The sequence below is a fragment of the Sesamum indicum genome, linkage group LG4 (assembly GCF_000512975.1).
Source record: "Sesamum indicum cultivar Zhongzhi No. 13 linkage group LG4, S_indicum_v1.0, whole genome shotgun sequence".
Lineage (NCBI taxonomy): Eukaryota > Viridiplantae > Streptophyta > Magnoliopsida > Lamiales > Pedaliaceae > Sesamum > Sesamum indicum.
Window position 1 is genome coordinate 3,312,058 of NC_026148.1, and position 22,654 is coordinate 3,334,711.

Consider the following 22,654-nt stretch of genomic DNA (forward strand, 5'->3'; position numbering starts at 1 on the left):
TCTATTTCTTTTGGTTCTACACTTATCTTTGAAGTCGAACCTTTCACGTGCAAGGGGTATAAGGTAAAGGGCAGATGTAGTTCCACCCCTGATTTATAGTTTGTTTATATAAATTATTTCTGTTTTTTGCATAATTATTATGGATAATTACACTTCCCTCTCCAAGATTTTGGGTAATTATACGTAGACTTCCTATGATTTGGGAAATTACATCTAACACTCATAAAGTTTGATTCAGTCTACCAAATAAGTTCTATCATTAGTTAAAGTTTACTAAATTTGCTGATATTAAAAATATTGAATGAAATTGAGATTTATCGACTTATTATTGATTTATTGCAGGTCAACTAGTTTTTTTGGACTAAAATATTCTTATAATGATGAAAATATACCTTTTCACATGTCCTGAAAACGTATAAAAATAATTTGGTCATAAAAAAATTTATTTTTACCTGCAATAAGTAAGTAATAAGTCAATTGAAGGTAAATATAGATTTTTTTTTTTGATTTTTTTGTTAATATCAGCAATTCGGTGAATTTGACTAACAGAAGGATTTTTTTGTTAAATAAAAGCAAACTTCAATGGTGGTAAATATAATTTTCCAAATTATAAGAGGTCTACATATAATTATACCAAATCTTAGGAAATGGGATGTAATTATCCCTAATTATAAAGTTCACCCCTGACAGTAAAAAAGTAGGAGTAGTTTACGCAATGAATTTGATGCTTTTTGAGGGTGTATGTGTAATTTTCGAGTTAGTAGGGATTGTATAACTGATGTTGATGAGGTAAGGGTGATATGTGTAAATAGATGATAGATTATAGGTGTAAATGTTTTAGTTGAAAAAACTTTAATTATTGAAGAAAGGTGTTTGAATATAACAAAATAAACTATACATTATCATTTTTTTTATGTGAAAACAAGAAAAATACAGTATAAATTTTGTTCTCTAACTTTGATTGTTTCATCATGTAAGTATAACAAAATTAGGATCCAAAAATATAGTAATTCGTAATTAACATACCGCACATTTTCTTTCAAAGAAATAAAGAATTGGCCCATTTTAATCCAGTGTTTCAATTGGTTTACTTATTCAATTTTCAAGGTGTATCCTGCAAGTTTGCTAAAAAAAAGACGAAGAAAGAAAATTCATTCTGAATTTTGTCAAAATTTTGGGGTCAGTTCATAATTTAAACAAAATAGCAATATTTTACTATTTAGGGTTTAAAAATTCCAAAAATTTCAGCCTCATCCCTTTCCCGGCTACAAAGCCTGTGACTGTGAGTCTGAGGTTTTTATCTTCGCCCGCCCCTTTAAACCTCAAATCAAAAACCCAATTTTCTCTGCCCGAAAAGACAAGATTTTGAAAGCGAAATCAGGAGTAGAAACCCATATATGAATGGCCCTTCTTCTCAAGCCAAATAGCTCTCTCAAACGAATGGCCGCTCGTTTTTTCACTTACTCGTCTTCTTCCCTTCATTCTTTTCATTCCCATGGACACTCTAATTTCAACCTCTCCTCTTCTTTTTCTCTCTCACGACCATCTTTCATACTTCTTAGTAACAGGTGATTCTTTTTTTCTTTTTTTGGGGTGTGTGTGTGTGTGTTATGTTTGTGTTGGTTTATTTGTGTAATGAAGTCTGCTTGGTACTTCGAGGAGTTCTCGTTTGGAGTCTTCTTGCAAGACGTTTGGAAGATAAGGTTATTTTAGTTTCGTGTTCGCACTTTCGTTTGTACATGCTGTTGGCTTAAATTTTAACTTATGATGGATTGCTTAACACCCATGCGTGGCTGTAGTTTAATGGCATTTATTGTTTGTTGGGTTTTTGTTAAGATGAGGGATAAAGGGAAAAAGGGATGGTGGTTTTTTTTTTTTTTTTTGGGTTTGCTTACTGAGACCGCATGCCTGTGCGGCAAATGAAAAAAGCAGGAAATGATGTAGTATATATCCTCATTCGCCTTCTTGTATGTTGTTACTGTGTTTACCTTTTGTGTTATATAATTGATGGGCTTCCGGCGAAAGGAGAGCTTCTAATGGTTCCGGCATTACTGAGATTTTGATTTTTTGCATTAGCTGATTAGTATATTAACATATGCATCAGCATAACATGTTATTAGCTTGTAGTTTCTTGGTACGATAAATAGTTTGGTTTTTCTTGTTGCTATAATGTAAGAAACTGTTCTGCAGAAGTCCTCTGTTCAATTTTATCATTTGATCATATTTGTATTATTATCATTATATATTTTGGAATGAAGAAGTTGAGATAACTGTTGTTATGTAGCTCCTGCATTTCTTTATGTACTTGTTTAGTTATTTAAATGGGTCAAGCCTTTTAAGTGCAAGTTGTATCACTTCTTCTAAAACGAGGTTTTCTTTATTCGTTGTTGTTGATATGCTGTTCTTTTGGTCTTGTTTGTTTTAGAGCATGTGATAGGTTGAAAAAGGTATCTAGCAAGAATTCAGCATGGAATGCATTCGCTCCCACAGCATTCATGTCATCAAGCATCAGCACCGAGGCTGTTCGTGAAAGTAAAGTTTCCAAAGAATATGGGTCGGAGCAGATCCAGGTGAACTGCTTGCCTTGATGAACATATTTGAAACATCTTGTTGCATTAATAAAGTTTAAAGTGTCAGTTCCTCATTACCGTTTTCTCTCACAATGTTCTTTTAGGTATTGGAAGGGTTAGACCCTGTAAGGAAACGGCCTGGCATGTATATTGGCAGCACTGGATCCCGTGGTCTGCATCATTTGGTATGTTTCTTTCCTCTTTTTGTTGTGCGATATCCTGTTATTGTGCTTAATGTAAGAAAGTGCAGATTTCTTTTGCTTAATCTATTGATTTTTCTCCTCTCAAGGTGTATGAAATATTGGATAATGCCATTGATGAGGCGCAAGCTGGATTTGCTTCAAAGATCGAGGTCATTCTACTTGCAGACAATTCAGTGAGCATCACTGACAATGGGCGTGGGGTATGTGCTTTATTCTCCACCACAGCTGGAATTTCTGTGTTGTATGAGTTAGTTAGTTGGAAATGGATTTAGTTTTCAACGCCATTCACAAATGTTATACTACAAATACTTGGTCCGATGATATGAAGCAGTATGTTTTGTGGAATGAACTCTCATTGTCTGCATCACGGAACAAAATTTAGATAATCACTGAATGTTATATTTGCATATTTTATTCAGATATTTATAATGTGCTGCAAGCAGCAATATGATGATGCTCCTTACATCTTGTGAAATTTGAAATACTTGTTTGATATGCCACTGACCTTGATCATATTCATCCCTTGTTGTGAGATTTTGGTGGCACTCTAGTGTTGAATTTTTCTTGTGAAATAGTTCCTGTTATTTTGTTCCATCATGGGATAAGGAATCCTCTTAAGATTTTCTGCATTTATGCTACAACGATATAGCATCCTGCAATACAATAGAGATCCCTTTGACATTGTTTTGCATGCTGATGCATTATATCATATATAAATAATTGCATAGTTATTTCCAGTATTTGTTGGAAATGTCAAGATTTCATGTAAAATTAGAGTACTAATGTGCATATTTCTTTTGGATCGTGTATAGTGCCCTTTTGGCTATTTCTTTTAAACTCCTTCAGGTGCTAATCAGATGCAGATACGAATGACCTTAACCATGTCATCTGTTTTCTTCCTTCCAATAAGAAACTCATAGTCTTTTGTAGGGTGGCAAATTGATTCTTTCAACACCCCGAAGTTAATCTCTAAGACTCGAATTCCTTTTATGTTACTCATTCCATGTAAGTTTAGGTTTACCGTCAGTACGTTTTCTCTCACCTTTTTTACCAGTACAAATAGCTACCTCCTTTGGAAAATTTCTGGACCAATCTTAATTATTTTATTTAGTATATCATCAATAAGCTCTACCTCACCCGCTCATGAATTTGGCGTTTGTTGTTGTATGCTTCTTTTACCTGATATCCATTTCTAAGGTTTGCGTGACTAAACATCCTGTTGTTTTCTTGGTAGCTCACTGGCAAATTGCGGCCCCACTTTTTTGATTTTATGGAAGTTTTCTATCACAACTTGGTAGACTATCAATAGCTCTGAGTTAAAAAATGTTACGGGCAATCCTTCGTAAGTATCTAGTTGCAGCAAGGAGTTCCCAGTTACCTATAATTTTGATTTTGATGCACTCCACCAATCTAATCCTACTAGCCTCCTTTTATTACCATCTTACTCGATATCTTCCTCCTGTGAGTAACTGAGTTTATGTGGAAGAATCATTCATTTTGCTGACTGGTTTTATTTATTATGAGGACGATATTGATGCCCATTGTAATTTTCTACATTTATGTTGCATCCTTGAACGATATTTTAGTATATGTTTGTAATACTTAAGTGAAAACCTTGGTTTAGGTATTCTCATAGAGTTCTATTTATGTGAGCTGTATGTGGTTGCTTATTATAATTCATTTTAACTGCTTACATCTCTCGTTTTGTGCATTACAGATCCCAACTGATATGCATCCAACAACAAAAAAGTCTGCTTTGGAGACTGTCTTGACGGTAGTTATTCGTGTTCATAATATTAGTTATAAAGTACTTTTAAATTGTCTAATGGGTTGCTCCAATTTTCATGGTTGACTCTTGATAGAACTTTAGAACTGAGGTTAGCAAAAATCATAGGCAACACCAGAACAGTTTAGGGAAGAGAATGGTTTGAGAAATCTTGCTTGGGGTGTAACTACAGCAGATTAGTGGGAAAAACTAATGGAGATTCTGCCCTCCTTGAGGTGAAATTCTTGGTCTGGGGAAAGGGAGTGGAGGTTTTGTGTTTACCTTGTTTACCTTTAGAGAAATTTCTTCATATTCAAGGATCAGTGTCTTTAATTTCACACAGGAAGAAAGTTGAGCAAGTGACTAGTCCTTTTCGTACAATCCTCAATCAAAATTTTCTTTGTAAAAGCGGCCTTTTCCCCCACTACTTCCATCTTTTGGCCTGTCTTATTAATATTTTCAATTGGATTGACTAAGGAATGAGCTCTTTGGTGAAAATATTTGTTGCCTGGCATTTGAAGGTATTATGCCACTGTACTATGCTAGTTGCATCAATTGTATTTTATACGTGAATACTGGCGAAACATTTTCGTGTAATAATAAATTATGGAATTCTCTTCACTGAAGATTGCGGACAATTTATGCCCAAAAGCATCATTGCAGGTTTTGCATGCAGGTGGGAAGTTTGGTGGTTCAAGTAGTGGTTACAGTGTATCAGGTGGACTACATGGTGTCGGTTTATCAGTTGTTAATGCACTGTCGGAGGTCACTTCTTTTTCACTACAGCTCTCTACTCTTTGATGTTTTTTTCCTTTATGCTAATGGATGAATATGTTAGTGCTTGGCCGTTGAAAGTCCTCTATGTTCATGCTATTCTTGATGTCTCTCTTCTCTACACATTACCTTAATGGTTTTATATTATGGTGAAAAACCATCTAGCTGCTGGAATCAAGTAGTTGACCGGGTTATGTTCATGCTCATTCAAACTATTAGCAAAAAGTTAGCATAGTCTCTCTCTCGTTCATATATCAACTTGTTCAAGATATGTTATTCGAGCCAAGCCAAACGGAAGATCTTATCTTGACTTTGCATCTCATTGCCCTTCATTTATAAAAAAGAGTCGCATGTTTCGCTTTCACATACAAAAAACTGCCTGCATATATGGGGTTGTGTTGGAAATATAAATTATTTAATAGTTTTCTTCTCTAAAATTAAGTTTTTAGTTCCGGTGGTCATTCAAAACAATAGTTTTGTGAGTATAGAAATATATAGACCATAGAAAGTGAAAGAAATCAATCGACAGTGTTGATAACCATTAAACACCAACCATATTCAAGCTCTATCTACTATATTTTGTTACTCTGTTTCTGGTAGGAACTTATGTGAAGGAGAGGCCTGCAACAAGGGAATGTTCAGGTACAAGAACATCAAAGTATCTTGGAATCTGCAAAAGTTACTGGAATTTGAATAACTATAGTAGTGACTACAAGGTTTAACACAGGCCAAGCTTGTCCATTGGGCACACAAAAAGAAGCAGGCAATCTTTAGCTTGCATTTTCCGTGCTATAGAAACAGAGCTATGCTTGCTTGTTCTGAGCCTTTCATAAGTTGGGTGGGCTTGAACAACTCTATGCACAGGTTGACTCAATTTCATATTTTTGTTCCAAAACTAAAAGAACTCTTCAAATTGAGGAAACAAGCAGGAAGATAATGGTTGGTATAGTATAGTGGAGATTATGCAAAATTACAATTTATAATGGACCATCTTTATGCCGTGAGAGAAACATGGGTCATGTATACAGTCATGCAGTATTTTCTCTCCATAGAGGAAAGTGGAAAAAGAAATGGAAAAATCCGTACTAGGTCTGTGATGTATGTCTAGGTTCATGTCTTCTACCTCGAGAACAAATTCATACATCTATCTTAGCGAGGGGAGAAGGTATATTAGATACAGCTAGTTACTTCTTTCCTTGTTCATACTTGTGCAATCTTCTGTTTTCTAATAACTGTGATATTCATTTGGCCTCTTTATAACCTGTTATTTTCTGCTTGCATCACATTTGACATGAGTTGTTCTATAAAAGACAGACTGTGGTTTTCTTGATTCAATTCATATAAAGTCTTCAGACTTTTGATCAAGCTCTCTTATTGTTTGTTCTTCTGGCTGACATGTATCCCCATCGGATGTCTGCATGATATCAAGCTTCCCTTGTATTCTCCTTTAGATGGTTCGCATTATGACAGCATTCTTTTGGTTGCCCCACTTAGTTATTAATTCTTGTCTTTGCTTATGGGTAGGCCCTTGAAGTTACAGTATGGCGCAACGGCAAGGAGTATAAGCAGAAATACTCCCATGGAAGGCCTGTCACAAAATTAGTCTCTCGTGAGCTCCCAACTGATATGAGGGATCATCAAGGGACTCGCATACATTTTTGGCCGGATAAAGAAGGTCACACTCTTTTTTTCTTAAAGTTCATTTCTTTATGGCCGAAAATTGTTGATAAATTCTGGAATTGGTTGAATGCGGCTTTGTGCAAAATCTGCCTTTGACCAGCATTTTCCTTATTCAGTATTCACGACAGCAATTGAGTTTGATTACAACACAATATCTGGGAGAATCAGGGAGCTTGCTTTTCTCAATCCTGAGGTAGATTTAGTTTTGGTTGGTTATGGTTCTGGATATTCATTGTGACATAGGATGTCTTTTATCTAGGCATTTCACTATATTTCCTGATTTGCAGCTCTTGGTTATAGTGATTTCTGTAGCTTTTGATAATAGCTTCTTTTAGTTGTGCAGTATATATTCACTCTTCTTCTAATGGATGATGATGACTGAATTTACTGTATGAGTGAATAGGAACTTAAATGCTATCTGTTCAAATTTTGTTTTCGAAGAGTGCCCAAGTCCATCAATTTCGTTTGGTCATCATGCTAAAGAGACCTCTTTACATGCTTTTTTTAACTGAGTACAATGTGGTTCTAATGCTAACAAGGGAACTATTTATTTTGTCGATCTGCAGGTTACAATTGCACTAGAGAAGGAGGATGCAGACCCAGAGAAGAGACTGTATAATGAGTACAGCTATGCTGGAGGATTAATTGAATATGTAAAGTGGCTTAATGCTGATAAGGTACGCTTGATATTTCCTAGTTCATCTTTTGTGATCTGAGAGAGGAAAATCAAATTGCATTTGATGATGTCATCTCTTTTCAATTCAATATACTTTCAGTGCTCCCTTGTGTCTGGTTTTGTTGAGCATGAAATTTTACTAAAGTTAGGACTCATGTGAATGAAGTCAATCATGTGTTTGGATGTTTTCTTATTAAAACAGAACAATTGTATTCTTTCTAATAAAGATATGCGCCAATCCCCCCTGGTCAGATTGTAATTTAAAGTTTTCTTGGGGCTTGGAGGTCCGGACTGTTTAGTTTGTTTTTGCTTCTCTTTCTCCTAATGCATGCAATAAAGATCATTTGTTCAATAAACAGATTATGCAGTGGTATATTCAATGATGGGGTCTTTGATGCTTTACGTCACGCCATAGTAGTCAATTGCGCGCACCATTTCGGACTGCCCAGGCGCGCACCAGGTGCGCCATGGAGAAATCGGCCTGGGCAGCCTGGGTTTTGGCTGGGCTGCCCAGGCCCATGAGTTAAAACAATAAATTAGGTTAATTAACCCTAATTATAAAAGGAATTTAGGGTTTATAAAAGGAATTTTAGCAAATTAAGAAGTTTGCATGCATGGGTAACTTTCATTCTTGAGTCTTATTTATTCAGTTCAGTTCTCTCCCTCTTTCAACGCATTTCCTTCTCAATTCTTCTCTTTTTCTTTCTTCCATAGTATCTGCCACTGCTGTTCACTGGTATGACTTTTTTTTTAAATTTATGAAGTGTAAATTTTTGGTCTAATTATGCCGATTGAATCTTTGAAATTGATGTGATTTTATTAATCTTTGAGTGTTTTAGTTGTTCTGTTAGTGTTTTCTTTTTGGGATGATTAATTACAATATTTTATTGTATGTTTATGTCTATATTTATTGTAGATTGATAGCATACATTGCCACTATTTATATTTATCATTAATCTAATCAAAATAATACTAATTATATAAATATATAGATTATTTCTTATATTTGCGCCATCCTTCGAAAAGGCGCGCGCCGCGCATGGCTCTAGGAGCCGTTGGCGCCATTGTGCGCCGTGCGCCACTGACTACTATGTGTCACGCTTCAGTGAGATCCTCAGTGTTACTGGATAGTGTAAGGATACCATCTAGGCTTCTTAGCTGATTAACATCACCTGGAGACAAAGTTCACTAATCTGTTCAATAATTAATTTTTCATTTGTCAGAGATCATGTAACTGCTAAAGTATTATCTCATTTCTGTTTGAAGGTTTTCCAAGAATTGATTAATGCTTATTAAGAACTGCCCTGTCACTGTGATTTAGTTGTACCATTTTATTTTGAGAAGTGACATTTCTTTTCCAGAAACCTCTCCATGAGGTCGTGGGGTTTAGAAAAGAATCAGAGGGTATATCAATTGACCTAGCACTTCAATGGTAAGAAATCTGTATAAATTCCTACTTCTATGCTATTCCTTTTCTTTTTGGTTGTAAGCTGTATTACCAGCCTTGCTGAAATAGAAAATTAATTCGGCTTATTTGGTCTTTATGCAGGTGTTCCGATGCATATTCAGATACATTGTTGGGATACGCAAACAGCATTAGGACAGTTGATGGTGGCACTCACATTGATGGTGTGAAAGCTTCATTAACAAGAACACTCAACAACCTGGGGAAGAAATCCAAAGTCATTAAGGTATCCTGGACTGAGACTGATCTTTTCTTCTACCTTTGCTGTTAATAAATATCTATGCTCTGATGACTTTTCCTTTTCCAGGAGAAGGATATTAGTTTAAGTGGTGAGCACGTCAGAGAGGGACTGACTTGCGTGATATCTGTCAAAGTTCCGAATCCTGAGTTTGAAGGACAAACAAAGGTGTACCTGTGTTCTGTTCATTTTAATTAGCATTTTCCAAGGAAAAGAAATTTTAAAGATGTTGCAAGTTTCTAGTTAAAGACTGAGAAAAAAAAATCTTTATCTGTGATTTCAAAGACGAGATTAGGAAATCCAGAGGTCAGGAAGGTTGTTGATCAAGCTATTCAAGAATATCTTACTGAGTACCTGGAGTTGCATCCAGATGTCCTTGATGCGATTCTTTCAAAGTCCCTCAATGCTCTCAAGGTATCTTCCACATGCCATAATATATCATTTATCTAAGCTTCTGTTATTTTGATTTTCTTTCTTGGGGCCTTTGAAGACCATTTTGTTTTTATCTGTCCTTGGAAATGCTTCATATGATTCCCATCTATTTTTACTTTTAGGCAGCTCTAGCAGCAAAGAGGGCCAGGGAGTTGGTGAGACAAAAGAGTGTTTTGAAATCATCATCTCTTCCGGGCAAGCTTGCTGATTGTTCTGCTACTAATCCTGAAGAATCTGGTAGGACGTGTTCCTTTTTGTTATGAACTACACAAGTAAGTTTATGAATCAGAATGAAGAAGAAAATTATCTTAATGTTAAAATAAGGTGACTTGTGCAAATAATGTTCTCTATTTCATCTCTTCTTTCTCAGATGATTCATGTGTCAAGTGAACCAAATCGAATTTGGACTATGGTAATATAAGCACTATTTGAGCATTAAAGTATTTTTCAAACATTTTCAGAAATATTCATTGTTGAGGGGGATTCAGCTGGTGGGAGTGCTAAGCAAGGTCGTGATCGGCGCTTTCAGGTGATGTTTTAGTTAAAATTGGTGTATAAATTCTGTTTTGGTCGCTTCCTTTTCCATTTTATTCCTTACTTTTCCTTGTGTTTTGATAAGTCTAACTGTTCTGACATGTGGTAGAAAACATCTAGTGTAGAATTCTAAAACATACCTGGCTTGTTCAATTATATGGTAAACAGAAGATAAATTTAGAAGCACAAAATCTGATAGTTGCAAGTATCATTTATTTGTCAATCTTGACTTGTTAAAGTTCAGTATCTAGTTAGTTATTTACCACACACCTTCCTATTTTTACCATCTGTGTTTGCATAAAGGTCCTGCAAAGTTTGATGGCATGCTCCAGCTTCTCCAGATCCCATCTGAACCAATCTATGAACAACTTTCCGTTGACAGATTGCTTACTTCGCGCAAAACTCTTTCTTCCCCATGCAATTTAAATCATTTGCTTGCTTCACGTGAAACTCTTTTCATCTTCATGCATCTCAATTTGAATCCTTCTTGGAATATTTTGCAGCTGTTGTGACATCCTTTCCGCTTTTGGTAAAGCCGACTAGGCAGTAAATACAATACAATTTCTTGTTTTGTTGGCACTTGTATACCATTATTACTTTCTAAGAAATGCTATTAGAGCATCTCTTACAATTTGATGACAATTATTGCTCATGTTTATGACCTGCGACTAGATCCATCATTCTTTATATGTCCTGAAATTTTCTGAAATGTCCTTATAGCAGTGTCCTAGAATGGGAATTTGTAATTTTGAAAATAAAGTATTTTGATATGCAGGCTGTGCTTCCTTTGAGGGGTAAAATTTTGAACATCGAAAGGAAGGACGAAGCTGCTATGTACAAAAATGAAGAGATTCAAAATCTTATTCTTGGTTTGGGACTTGGAGTGAAGGTATTTTTCTTTCAAGTACTTTTTTTTCTTTTCGGTTACGGAATCTAATTGCCTATTGATCTCTTTACCCTTTTCTGTTTTCTGCTAACTCGCATCGCATTCCTCTACTTTCAGGGTGAAGATTTTCGAAAAGATTCTCTCCGTTATCATAAAATCATAATTTTAACAGATGCTGATGTTGATGGTGCTCACATAAGAACACTGTTACTGACCTTCTTCTTTAGGTATCAGGTATGTATCGGGAGGCCATGAATTATTTTTGTATAATGCAATTCATGGAAAGAAAAATAGAGATTGCTGTGAGGCTCAAAACAGTCACTTCAAGAAATGAAAAGACCAAGTGACTCAATTAATTGTGTAAAAATATTTCACGAATTCTTATGGATTATATTGGCAATTTAGTTTATGGGAGATTTAATGCCTGCAGAGAGCTTTATTTGATGAAGGTTGTATCTATGTTGGTGTTCCACCCTTATATAAGGTAATATGCAAGATAATTTTCAAAGAGCTTTGTTCCAATCAATTTGAATAGGAAAGATTGGGCTATTTATTTAATAAATTTCATTAGGTTTTCATTCTTTGTTGATGTTTAGGTTGAGAGAGGGAAGCAAGCATATTACTGTTTTGATGATACAGAACTTAAAAGACTTCAGAATTCTTTTCCAGCAAATGCATCATACAACATCCAGAGATTTAAAGGTGAGTTTTCTTAGAAAGACAAGGTTGGTAAAATGAACTGATCCTTCGGTTTGGTGAGTCCAAAAGAAACTATATATAGAAAACCCTTCTGAATTAAACATTTGATGTTGATCTTCATAGTTAACCAAGGTGGACTTCTTCATAGACAGTCAACCTTTGAGAAAGAAAGGGAGGTTCAGTGAAAAAAACCTATAGGTTATCTTTTCAAATTTTCACTTTGTGAGCCATCTGTCGCCTATAGGTGTTATTGTTATGCCCTGTTACTATCCTACCAGAAACGTTTTCTTGAGTTAGAACATATTCATATGCTCGGTTGCTCCAAGCCTACTTATCTGATTGACATGTTAAAAATGCAGGCTTGGGGGAGATGATGCCTTCACAGCTGTGGGAGACAACCTTGAATCCAGAGACTCGACTTCTGAAGCAATTGAAAGTAGAAGATGTAGCAGAAGCCAGTGTTGTTTTCTCCTCCCTCATGGGAGCCCGAGTAAGTGATCTTACCAGTTACTTACATTGTCAGTTCACCATTTTCTTTTTGGTAAAAACAACTTGATTCTTGGTGGCTTGTTGTGTGAATTACAGATACTCTCAATCGAAACACAAAATGTTTCAAAATATAATATAATTGTAAACCCAAGATCAGTGTTGTCACTTGGCGTGGTTTTTCAGGTCGATGTCAGGAAGGAACTCATTCAGAAATCTGCTAGTGTTGTCAAGCTTGATCAACTTGATATATGAACGACGCTTTTCACAATGAGGAATATTCATACTTGGGGGATTTGCAGAGAGTAAGGTCAGATGCATCTTTCAACAATTGGCAAAATCTTGAAAAATGGCCCTACCAGGAAAGGTTGTTAACTTGATCGGATTCATCTGAGGAATCTCCATTTGGAAAAGCTGCCAAAATTTCTGAGATGAGAACCACTCAATCTTTGTGCTTGGTTGCTCTCTTTTCACTCTCAGCCCTGAGCTTAACTATTGTTGTATTTATTATTTTCACATACAGTAGATGTAGTAGGTAAGTAGATACAACTGCACTCTTGATTGGTTCCATAGAGTTAAAAAGATTAGCTAGGAATCAGTCGGCACTTCTTGTCAATCTGAGACTGTAATCTTAACCACAGATAATGACTTGTTTGTGACTCCCCTGTGAGGATCAAGCTTTTAAATACCATTATTGAATTCCCTTGCTCTTAACAGTCGGTAATCTTAATTCAAGAATTCACCCAATGAGTAACCCACATGATTCTTCTGGTAAGAGATGCATCCTCCCATTCAACTGACAATCACACTTTGATAGTCCTTTTCCTTAGAGAATTTTCCCTAGTTCGTGTGACCATAATCAGCTACACGGTCAAATTTAACATTAAAGTCTCTCATCATACCCCTGATTTGATTGCAGTGTCAAATGATTTGCATAGTGGTGGTCTTGATCACTTGTGAAGAAAGAAGAATAAGGTAACGGGAATCAGGCATAAGCATAAACTAAAGTGCTGACCGTTTTTCAAAACAACCCTAATGGCTCCATCAAGAAAACTCAATTCTACTACGGCAACAAAACAACCAAAAATCAACATGCCAACTCGTGCAGATCATAGTTTGAGTGTTATTCACCTGCCTTCATATTGATGTTTTCTTTGATCCTCTAAAACAGACAAAATAAAACTAGGGCTCTGAACATCTTTTTTTCTTTTGGTTCCTTAATGCAGAGCATCAGATGAGAGCTATGGAAACCAGTTGCATATCTATAACAACTTTACTCCTGCCTCCTTTAACGAATCAATTACTGCTTTCACCTTGCCATGATATTTCTGATCTCTCTTAAGGAATACTGCAACAGCAGGTATATTTTGAAGCAGTAAGCGCTCTCCAAGTATCTTTCCAATTTTTGCAGCCGCAGCTACATCCCTAGTGCTTTCTTTAGCTTTTTCCATGCTCAGCCTCAGGGACTTTTCTTGTGTACTGGCAGCAGAGGCTACTGTTGCAGTTGGCGTGTGGACAACTTGCGCATTTACATATTTATTTGTGAAGTGCATCCTTAAGACATAGGGTTTGAGATACTTCATCACTCTTTCTGGCCTTACTGGAGGAGGGATAACCATTTCTGTTTCTACAGAAAATGAGTAACAAATTTGAGTGAGCGCAATCTTTTGTGTTCAACATTAGCATACCTTAGGCACCCATATGTCAATCATTCACAATCATTCCTAATGTTGACCTATGGCCAGAAAGACATCACACTCAAAGTTTATCCAATTGCATTTTTTTCATTGGCAACCTCATCATTTCAGAAAGAATATAGTGAATAAAGATTAAATCTTTTAAACTTTCTCAATGACAATGAATGGATCAGGTAAACACTTCACTATAGACTCTTTCCTCTAACAATAAATTCATAGAAAACATTTACTCAAGCAGCTACACCACAATCTAGATTGCTCTTAGACCCTTGTGCTGAGGGATCAATTTCATTGGACATAGGTACTACTTAGAAATTTTTGCTGAAACTTTATAAATCTTCAAGAGGTCACATAATCCAAAGCAAGAGTCCAGAAAAAGTAATTTTGAGCTACATACCATCATAAACCTAGGAGCATTCCACAAGTCCATCAAATTTGAATGCAAAATGAATGGAGATCGATAGCTTTGTTACCAATCACATCATTAACTCAATAGGAGAATAATGAGACATTTTCTTTTCCCAAATTTTTGGAGAACATTCCCACTGATGGATATATTGAATAAGTAACTTAACTCAATTACAAAATGGCATTATATTTCAGGAAGATATGATGTTAAACTTGTGACAGAAAAAAAATAGATGAAATAAATTTAGAAGCAAGAGTCATAATAGATAATACACCTATGGAAACAACTATTCGCAGCTTATTGCAGAGTAATCATAATCATAAAAACATAAGAAAAGAGCCAATGTGACCCATTGCAGCATCTTTTAATTCACACAAAAAGAACTGGATGAATCCAAGAGCAAGAAATCCTGAAAAGGTTTTGACAGTGTAGTCATTTTCTTTCTTTTTTTTTTTTTTGTTTGGTTACACAGTGTATTCATTTTGACCAAGAACTATGTTCACATAGATCTAACATACAAGCAAAATTATACTAAATATCTGAGAATGCTTAAATAAAATCACCAAGCAAGACATTTTCAGCTTCTATTTAACTGGACAACTAATTGTACACTCCATGACTACTCTAAAACCGCTAACTTACTTTAGACCAGACAGTTGATTAGAATGTTTAGCAGCTCAACTTAAAAGTTGCAAAAATTTGTACCCAAAAACAGAAAATGACTTCAAAACAAGTGGAGAAATAAGGCAAATTCTTTCCCCTCTCTTTCCTGTACCCGAATTAACAACTGGCAGTGGAGATTACAAGAACATCAATCAGAAACCCAATATTAGATAACTTAAATGCTGCAAAATTTATCAGTTACGATGAAGAAATTCAGATAGAAAACTCCTTTACTACTATAAAGGCAAGACCCGACCCCTTAGCCATTCAAAAACCTCGGTCACTTAGCATAGCAATTCAGTAACTTGACGACAAAAAGTTAACCAGTACGAAAGGTCAGATTACATACGGAAGCTGGAAGTCGGCGGTGATCGAAACGGAGGCGGAGAGCAGCGGCGATACTCGGGGAGCACGGCAGTACGGAGAGAGAGAGAGAACCCGAACGACAGCCTTAAACGTGATTTCAATCACACTGAAACTCGCATTTAACCTCCCCTTTCGGCATCGTAAAAACGGGTGTTGCTTTCTTTAGAGTAAAAATTGCAATATGACCTTGTATTTTCCGAAATTGTAGAAGGCACCCATGACAGATGCAAATTTAAAGATCAAGGACTATTATGCTGTTTTTGAAAAACAAGAGACTAAATTGAAGCAAACACTAAAACTAAGGGGGACTAATAAAAAAACTTTGACCGAGCAAAATTGTCCTTGTTGTTTGGGCTTGAATTTTGGAGGGCCTACATCAATGGCAGCATTAGTTTGGGCCATTTTGTTGGTCTGAATTTTTACGGCCACTAATGGGCTACACAGGATATGAGTATAATGGGCCAGACCAAGATGATTTATTTGGGCTAATGCAGGCTACTTAGTTGTACAGAAAAGGTCCATATTGGTCCTTGGGCCTTCTTTTTTTCTTTGGGCCCACTGCTTCAACCCAGTATGTATACACACAACACTTTCATTTTTCCTTTCACTTTGAATACTCGCTGAGAATTTGAGAGAGAAACAAGAGAGAGAGAGAGAGAGAGACAGCAGCAGCAACCAGAGGACGGTGAAATGAGGAAATTCGATCCATGGCCTGTGTTCTTCAGAAGAGAGTGGAACCGTAATTGGCCTTTCCTTGTCGGATTTGCCATTACTGGAACCATCATTACCAAGTTCTCACTTGGCCTCACGGGTAGGGTTTGTTTTTCCCCACGATTTCAATTTTTTTGCGTAAATTTGCATTGTACCCTGACTCTTTTTTGTGTTTTCTCAGAGGAGGACGCGAAGAACTCTCCCTTCGTGCAGAGGCACCACCGAAAGTAACTTCTCATTCTCCTTTTGACTTTCCTTACAAGCCCTATAAGAAATATAGTAAAATGTAGATCTATCTTTTTGTTTATCGTGTTTCTAGATCTGAAGTATGCTGATTTTTCAATGTGGTAATGACCGATTGGTACGTTGCTATTTGGTGCATCTGGCTTTTAGATCTATTTGCGAGCTTGTTTATCTATTTTTGGTTGTTCACGGATGTGAGATGATTTTTAGGGGTGCGTTTTTCTAGAAGACAAATGCTGGTTCTCATTTTCTTGATTTTAGCATAAATTGGTCTTATATGACATGGTTTGTCATATACATGGCACTCATTACTTTTGGTTTAGCTCAGAAAAAAAGCAACATGGTGCCAGACTCATTTACTATTCATTCAACTATAGCTTAGGTATTTCACCAATTGAAACCTTTATTTGATTTGTCTTATGGGTGCCAATCTCCCGAAAAGTATTAATAGGGTCAAGTGGGGTTTGTGATTAAGTTTCTTGCCATATATTTCATTAATTGTATGGCCAATGTGAAATGGTGTATATCGAATAAGAATTAGACTTGTAAAGTTGTCTGTAGATTATGCTTTAAGAGGACTTATCACTATGAAGGGGTTGGTAAAGAAAACTAATATGTCTACCGGACTCCACTATATCGTATCTGGCTTAATATTTTGCATGTTTGTATAATGACTGTGAAATCTTTGCTGGAAGTTTGTTCTCCCCTTCCCTAGTTGGACAGCTTTGTGCTATTTAGAGTTGTATTTAACCCGGCTGGTTCTTTTACTTTGCAGATGAAAATATGAACCTGAGTGTCTGGTCAACTAAGAGGCCTACATGTGGAGATAGATCTTTCATTTTTGCTTCCTGTTGCTTTAATATCAGTTATGATGATTGTGCTGATTACATAAAATATTTTAAACTTCCTCGGTGGAATTTAGAATTTGTGTATCTGTTCTGAGAGGATGGTACTTGAAAAGAAATAATGAGAACATGTGGTGAATTCACAGCATTTTCTATCTTTTTTATCCTGCATTGCCAAAGTCCATGGCTGTTGGTTCCTATATTGCATTAAGTTGGGGTGTAATAATTCAAGACAATTTAAAGATTACTTTATGAAGATGTCTTCTTATGTTAATGTTGCTTTGAATTGGATAATCGTAAATAGTCCTCCCCTAAGGGTTGGTATGATTGTATGTTGATTTAATGTGATTTGAAAAATCATATGTAGTACCCATGATGTTTGTTTAAGTTTAATAAATAGTTTTCTTTGTTAGTTAAAATTTAACAAATTTACTTATATTAGAAAAAATGAATAAAAATTCATATATACCCCAAGTGACTTATTACTGATTTATTATATGTCAATTTTTTTTTTCCAAATCAAATTACTCTTATACATCTTAATTAATGCATGTGGAGAGTGCATCTACACAATGCCATATTGAGCCATAACTTCTCTGATATACCTTGCCTTAAAATTAAACAAAGCAGCAATCGCTGCTTCATTTCTTGTTTTACTCTGTATGCAGAACATCCTGAGACACAGCACCTGTTCAACAACTATACAGTGGAATTGCAGAGTTGAATCAAAGCACATGTAGAGTTGGGCAATTTACATTTTAGTGATCAATTGCATGGAAAACTTACAAAAAGTTTGTACAACAGATTTAGCAGACCCAAAATACTATTGGGATGTTAATGAACAATAATTTCCACTTAAGTTATATCCGGAAACCTGCACCTGAAGACACTGTTCTATCATGCTGCTTTACAGGATGTTGTACTCTCTAAGGTTTTCCAGAAATGTTTCTCCAATTTTGGATCCATCCTTGACAAAAATGGCTGGATATCCTATTGGAGCTTCCACCCAACTTTCAGAACCTTGTTTGGAGTGTAGTTTTCCTGTCCAGACATGCTTCCATGAACATCTCTCTCCTTCTGGGAAATAAACCTTGACTACTTCCTTGCCTTTGTCAAGAACCGGCACGACTAGGATCTCTGTGCCGACTAGAAATTGCTCATATGTCAGTCTATGCACATAGTCGTCCTCTGGATAGTGAAGGAATAGGTGACGACAAACAGGCAGCCCTTTTTCAGATGCTTCCTAAAAGCAATCAAAAGTCAGATTAGAACTTCAGTTGCAATTGCGAGGACTCTCCATTAGACATGATATTACCTTTACTAGTTGAATCCTGTAAAACTTCCAAGCTTTATATATCTTTGCAAACCGTGAAAAATGAGATAAAGTTCTTTGGTTGGAGTAGAACTGTCTATTGCAAGATGGCTTGTTTCCCTGATCAACAATGTGAATATAGGAAGCAAATTATTCTACTAAACATGATAAGTACTTGATTCTGTTAATAGAAATGATGAGGCTTGCTGAAAAGCCTTTTGGATACAAGTTCAAGTTGTATGAAAATTGGATAAGCATAAACTTTGGCCATAATAGTAAGTAGACTTACTTCATGTGTCCGGAAGACGATTGTGAATGCATTAAGCTCCATCCATCGCAGGAGAAGTTCTTCACTTCTTTGGTACTTGAAGAACGGCAAACTCACAGAGCAATAGCCTCCAATATCACTATGATTGAAAGCATAACCAGAAAGTCCACTACTAAGCAAACCAACCACTGCACTCTTTATCCCATCATTAGCTTGCCAACTTACCATTTGATCCCCTTCCCAAAACAGGCTAGCCCATTTTGGACTACCTCGGAAACCAGCCCTCATGAAGAACACCAAAGCCTCTTGTGGGTCTTCCTTCTGCTTGCCAAGACAACTACTTTTCCATTCGTCAACAAATTCCCGGTTTAATTTTGCCCAGATTTCTGGGTATCTGTTGTGCGCAGTAATTGGATCTTCTCCTGAAAAAATTGCTAAGTAACTTGATGAGAAATATGTATAATTTACTGAACTAAAATTCATGTTCTGTGGTGCTGTCTTTTTATGGGGTATAGGTATAACAAAAATTCAACTTATTACAGGAGGGGATAATTTAGTTTGCTTGCCATTGGGTTACATGTTGTGGATGATTATACGATAATATTCGGAGTATTTTCCATTTCCATGTTATAAACAATATCAGGCTGCAAAACAAATTTGAAACCAACCTGAATAGAGGTAGGCATCCACTGGCAGGCCTTCACCAAAATCAGCCATCCAACCCCTGACTCCATCATCCACCATTTCTTGCAAAATCTGTTTGAACCAACCTGCTGTTTTTGGATGAGTCAAATCCAACATACCGACGTCAAAAGCTGTATTAGGAACCATGTATGGTCTTCCTTTCTTGTCTTTCACTAAGATGTCCAGCTTCATGGCTTCCTCAAACAGGTTTCTTCCTACATTTGTCTTCTCATCCACCTACATAATTACTTAGAGGGTTATAAAAAACGAAGCCAAACATTCTTATTTAATATCAGCTTCAAGATTATAATGTTACATATGAAGCAACAGTTGCTGCTAGTAAAACTACATACTGGAGCTAAACAAGGATTGCAATATGTCATCACTTTAATATGCTGAGCACTAAGATCCTTTATTAATTGCTGCCATCCTGAATATGTAGTTGAATCCACTTCCCAGTTCCACCATAATTGTGACCCGATGACAGTCTTCCTTTGTCCTACCCAGTCCTGCAAGATAAGCACCCAGTGACTTTATACGTTTTCAACCTTCACATCGAGCTTCTATATAACAATTGGACAAGAAATGGAGAACTTAAATGTCTGAGATTCTTTATATAAAAGAATCATCTCCTTCTAAGTTCAGTTCTTTTCTTTGTTAATTAAATGGTTAGTGTTCTACCTGCAACCAAAATGCTGATATTGGCGTATCTTTGGCTTGCAGCTCCGCCCAAATATCGCGTACTTTACTAGTGCCTCCTTGCATACCCACCACGGCCCCTGAAATTATCCATGCAGGAAGTTCTTGAGGCCTCCCTACGGTTTCTGTGAAGTGTTCAATAATCTCAGCAGGAGAGTTCCCGTGCAGTATTCTACCCTCTGTCCTATCTCCATGTATCTGCAAACATTTCGCCAGAAATCACAAGTTAGAGGTCCAACTTTATTGTTGAATAAGCACAATCTGTTTGGAAGTTATAGTTAAAAAAAAAGAAAAAGATATACTCCACAATTTCTTGTTCTATTCACAGGCTCTCTTATGGTTGTGGGGCATTATGTTAATTGTTTCCAAGATTGTGCAAAGTAATTAGACAAGTATATTAAAGCCTTCTCCTTCATCAACCTATAATTTCATGTATTTGAATTATGTGTGTTAGTTTCAGCATGAAAGGGGGTCATGCCATGAACTAGACAAAGAGAGATTTATGCACAAGGCAAACAGTGATAAGCTGGGGAAATTTAGATACTAGCACCAAGCCAGATTACCAGAGCTGGTTCTATTAGCAAGATTGTGAAAATTACCTGTATCTGGACAGAATCATGCTTTGTTAGGTCGAAGACGGAGTAGTTGTATCCTTCTAGATAAACTGATCTCATCTGTGATGTCATATAAAAAGGTGAAGGAGCATAAGTTGTACTCTCATCTCCTCCAGCCCTGCATTAGAAACATACTTCTGATAAATACTCAGATTTGCAGTATGCTTAGATCATGGATCTGTGAAGAGAACACAAACAAAAATGTCCAAACATTGAATCATTTTAAAAAGAGAGTTGTGTCAGAAATGATTTACCTGTAGCTGATTAAATTAGCAGCAAACGTGATTGGTTGATCACCTCTCCCAATTCCTTGTTCTTGAACGAATATTGGAACTCTCTTCCCTTTGAAATCCATATGAGAGAACTGCTCCCCAAAGCCATAGAATCTCTCATTCTTTTCACTTGAATATGTTATACATATCCTGTTAAAATCAGGACAGGCTGCATTCTTCATCACAACAGTTTCCTCTTGTGCAGGTGAAACTGCTATAACCACTCTCTTCCTTGAAAAATATCCACACCAGCCAACTCGAAGTCTCCGAATTCGTCCCACTTTTCGACTAAAACCTCTGTAACTATAACTTCTTGGAGAGAACTTCTGTAGCTGCCCTCCAATTGGTTTCCCAAATCTCACTTGAAATCCTACTTGGTTACTGTTTTTCTGATCAAACAGCATCCAATACTTAGCATGTATGCCTGCCGCCTTCTCCAATATTTCTGAACTTTCATGCAGAAAAGAACCTTCATTCCTCATTCTCCTCTCTTTCACATTAAAAACCCTTCCTTTGATCAGAAGAACCGGCGATTTCTCCACCCCGGAGCAAGAAACCGATGAACCTTGATGATCATCAGCATGTGATGTGAAATAATCAGAGTCTTGTACGGCCCTGATTTCTTCAATGGTTTGATGATTGCATATGAGGTGGATATTCCTATCTTTAATGACAAACGAACCCCTGCTCTCTTCCACCTCTGTATCAGCCACAGCTGCGGAAACGAAGGCCCGGCCCGGAACGGTGGACCATATGGATCTTGAAGGATTGGACTTGTGGAAAATTGAGAGAGACCCTCCATCGTTTGATGACCAATTCAACTGAAAATCATGGCCAAGATCATAAACCTGATGAGAAGGGAGTGTTTGAGAATTAAAAACCAGAGTTCCTTGAATCAAAGGAAGAGTCTTTGGGTTGGATGGGAAAGGGTTGTTGATGTGTTTATGGTGCTTTTTTGTTATTTTCAGAGATGCCATGTTTGATTTCTTTGGCAAAATCAACTCTTTCTTGCATCACCTACACATATATATAAACACATACATGCATGTATGTATTGCTATTTTTCCCAACTCTGAGGAGAAATGGCTCTAGAATTTCCAGGAAGGAGGATGCTTTTTAGAGTATCTGATGTGAAATGAAAGTGCATTAAATGCTTATATGAAATCTAATCTATGACATTTCATTATTTTCAGATTTTGGGGGTGATTAAGCTCTTAAATTTTCTTTCTAGAAAGTGGGTTGGATTTTCTACTTAAAATACCAGAATTTGATTATACTTATGTCCTTTTTGAAGATATGAAATTATATTTTTCTACAAAAAGAAAAGTTTTGAGAGTATATTGACACCCCTTCTAAAAATTTTCAGTTTATGCCTAACTCTTTTTCCCTGGGATTTGTCTAAAAAACGCTAAGATCAACAAAAAAAAAAGTTCATAAATTTTCAATTTACATGAAAATTTAAA

At 36.3% G+C, this 22,654-nt stretch overlaps 4 protein-coding genes across 8 annotated transcripts; 2 read left to right on the forward strand and 2 right to left on the reverse strand.

The window, feature by feature from the left end:
• On the forward strand, positions 1,261-13,122 carry LOC105159911 (DNA gyrase subunit B, chloroplastic/mitochondrial). 2 transcript variants are annotated; one of them, XM_011077132.2, is made up of 21 exons: positions 1,261-1,568; positions 2,426-2,570; positions 2,675-2,755; positions 2,860-2,973; positions 4,491-4,547; positions 5,202-5,303; positions 6,837-6,987; positions 7,109-7,185; positions 7,559-7,669; positions 9,030-9,100; positions 9,218-9,359; positions 9,441-9,539; positions 9,657-9,785; positions 9,926-10,040; positions 10,265-10,332; positions 11,113-11,226; positions 11,341-11,457; positions 11,654-11,707; positions 11,820-11,925; positions 12,282-12,412; positions 12,595-13,122. In XM_011077132.2, the coding sequence occupies exons 1-21, from the start codon at positions 1,402-1,404 to the stop codon at positions 12,661-12,663; spliced, it is 2,220 nt and encodes a 739-aa protein (XP_011075434.1). In that variant the 5' UTR covers positions 1,261-1,401; the 3' UTR covers positions 12,664-13,122. The 2 variants fall into 2 exon arrangements, with proteins under 2 accessions (XP_011075434.1, XP_020548937.1); XM_020693278.1 differs by having other exon boundaries at positions 1,566-1,703.
• On the reverse strand, positions 13,440-15,707 carry LOC105159910 (50S ribosomal protein L18). 2 transcript variants are annotated; one of them, XM_011077130.2, is made up of 2 exons: positions 15,527-15,694; positions 13,440-14,035 (listed from the first exon to the last, which is right to left on the reverse strand). In XM_011077130.2, the coding sequence occupies exon 2, from the start codon at positions 14,025-14,027 to the stop codon at positions 13,671-13,673; it is 357 nt and encodes a 118-aa protein (XP_011075432.1). In that variant the 5' UTR covers positions 14,028-14,035; positions 15,527-15,694; the 3' UTR covers positions 13,440-13,670. The 2 variants fall into 2 exon arrangements, with proteins under 2 accessions (XP_011075432.1, XP_011075433.1); XM_011077131.2 differs by having other exon boundaries at positions 13,441-14,029; positions 15,527-15,707.
• LOC105159912 lies at positions 16,141-17,497 on the forward strand. 2 transcript variants are annotated; one of them, XM_011077134.2, is made up of 4 exons: positions 16,141-16,354; positions 16,436-16,481; positions 16,574-16,615; positions 17,273-17,497. In XM_011077134.2, exons 1-3 carry the CDS (start codon positions 16,234-16,236, stop codon positions 16,587-16,589), a joined length of 183 nt encoding a protein of 60 aa, XP_011075436.1. In that variant the 5' UTR covers positions 16,141-16,233; the 3' UTR covers positions 16,590-16,615; positions 17,273-17,497. The 2 variants fall into 2 exon arrangements, with proteins under 2 accessions (XP_011075436.1, XP_011075438.1); XM_011077136.2 differs by lacking the exon at positions 16,574-16,615 and having other exon boundaries at positions 16,143-16,354.
• LOC105159913 (sulfoquinovosidase) lies at positions 17,954-22,351 on the reverse strand. Of its 2 annotated transcripts, none has more exons than XM_020693277.1 (8): positions 21,174-22,351; positions 20,905-21,037; positions 20,288-20,503; positions 19,960-20,115; positions 19,591-19,843; positions 18,944-19,356; positions 18,658-18,774; positions 17,954-18,585 (listed from the first exon to the last, which is right to left on the reverse strand). In XM_020693277.1, the coding sequence occupies exons 1-8, from the start codon at positions 22,166-22,168 to the stop codon at positions 18,250-18,252; spliced, it is 2,619 nt and encodes an 872-aa protein (XP_020548936.1). In that variant the 5' UTR covers positions 22,169-22,351; the 3' UTR covers positions 17,954-18,249. The 2 variants fall into 2 exon arrangements, with proteins under 2 accessions (XP_020548936.1, XP_011075439.1); XM_011077137.2 differs by having other exon boundaries at positions 18,944-19,344; positions 21,174-22,347.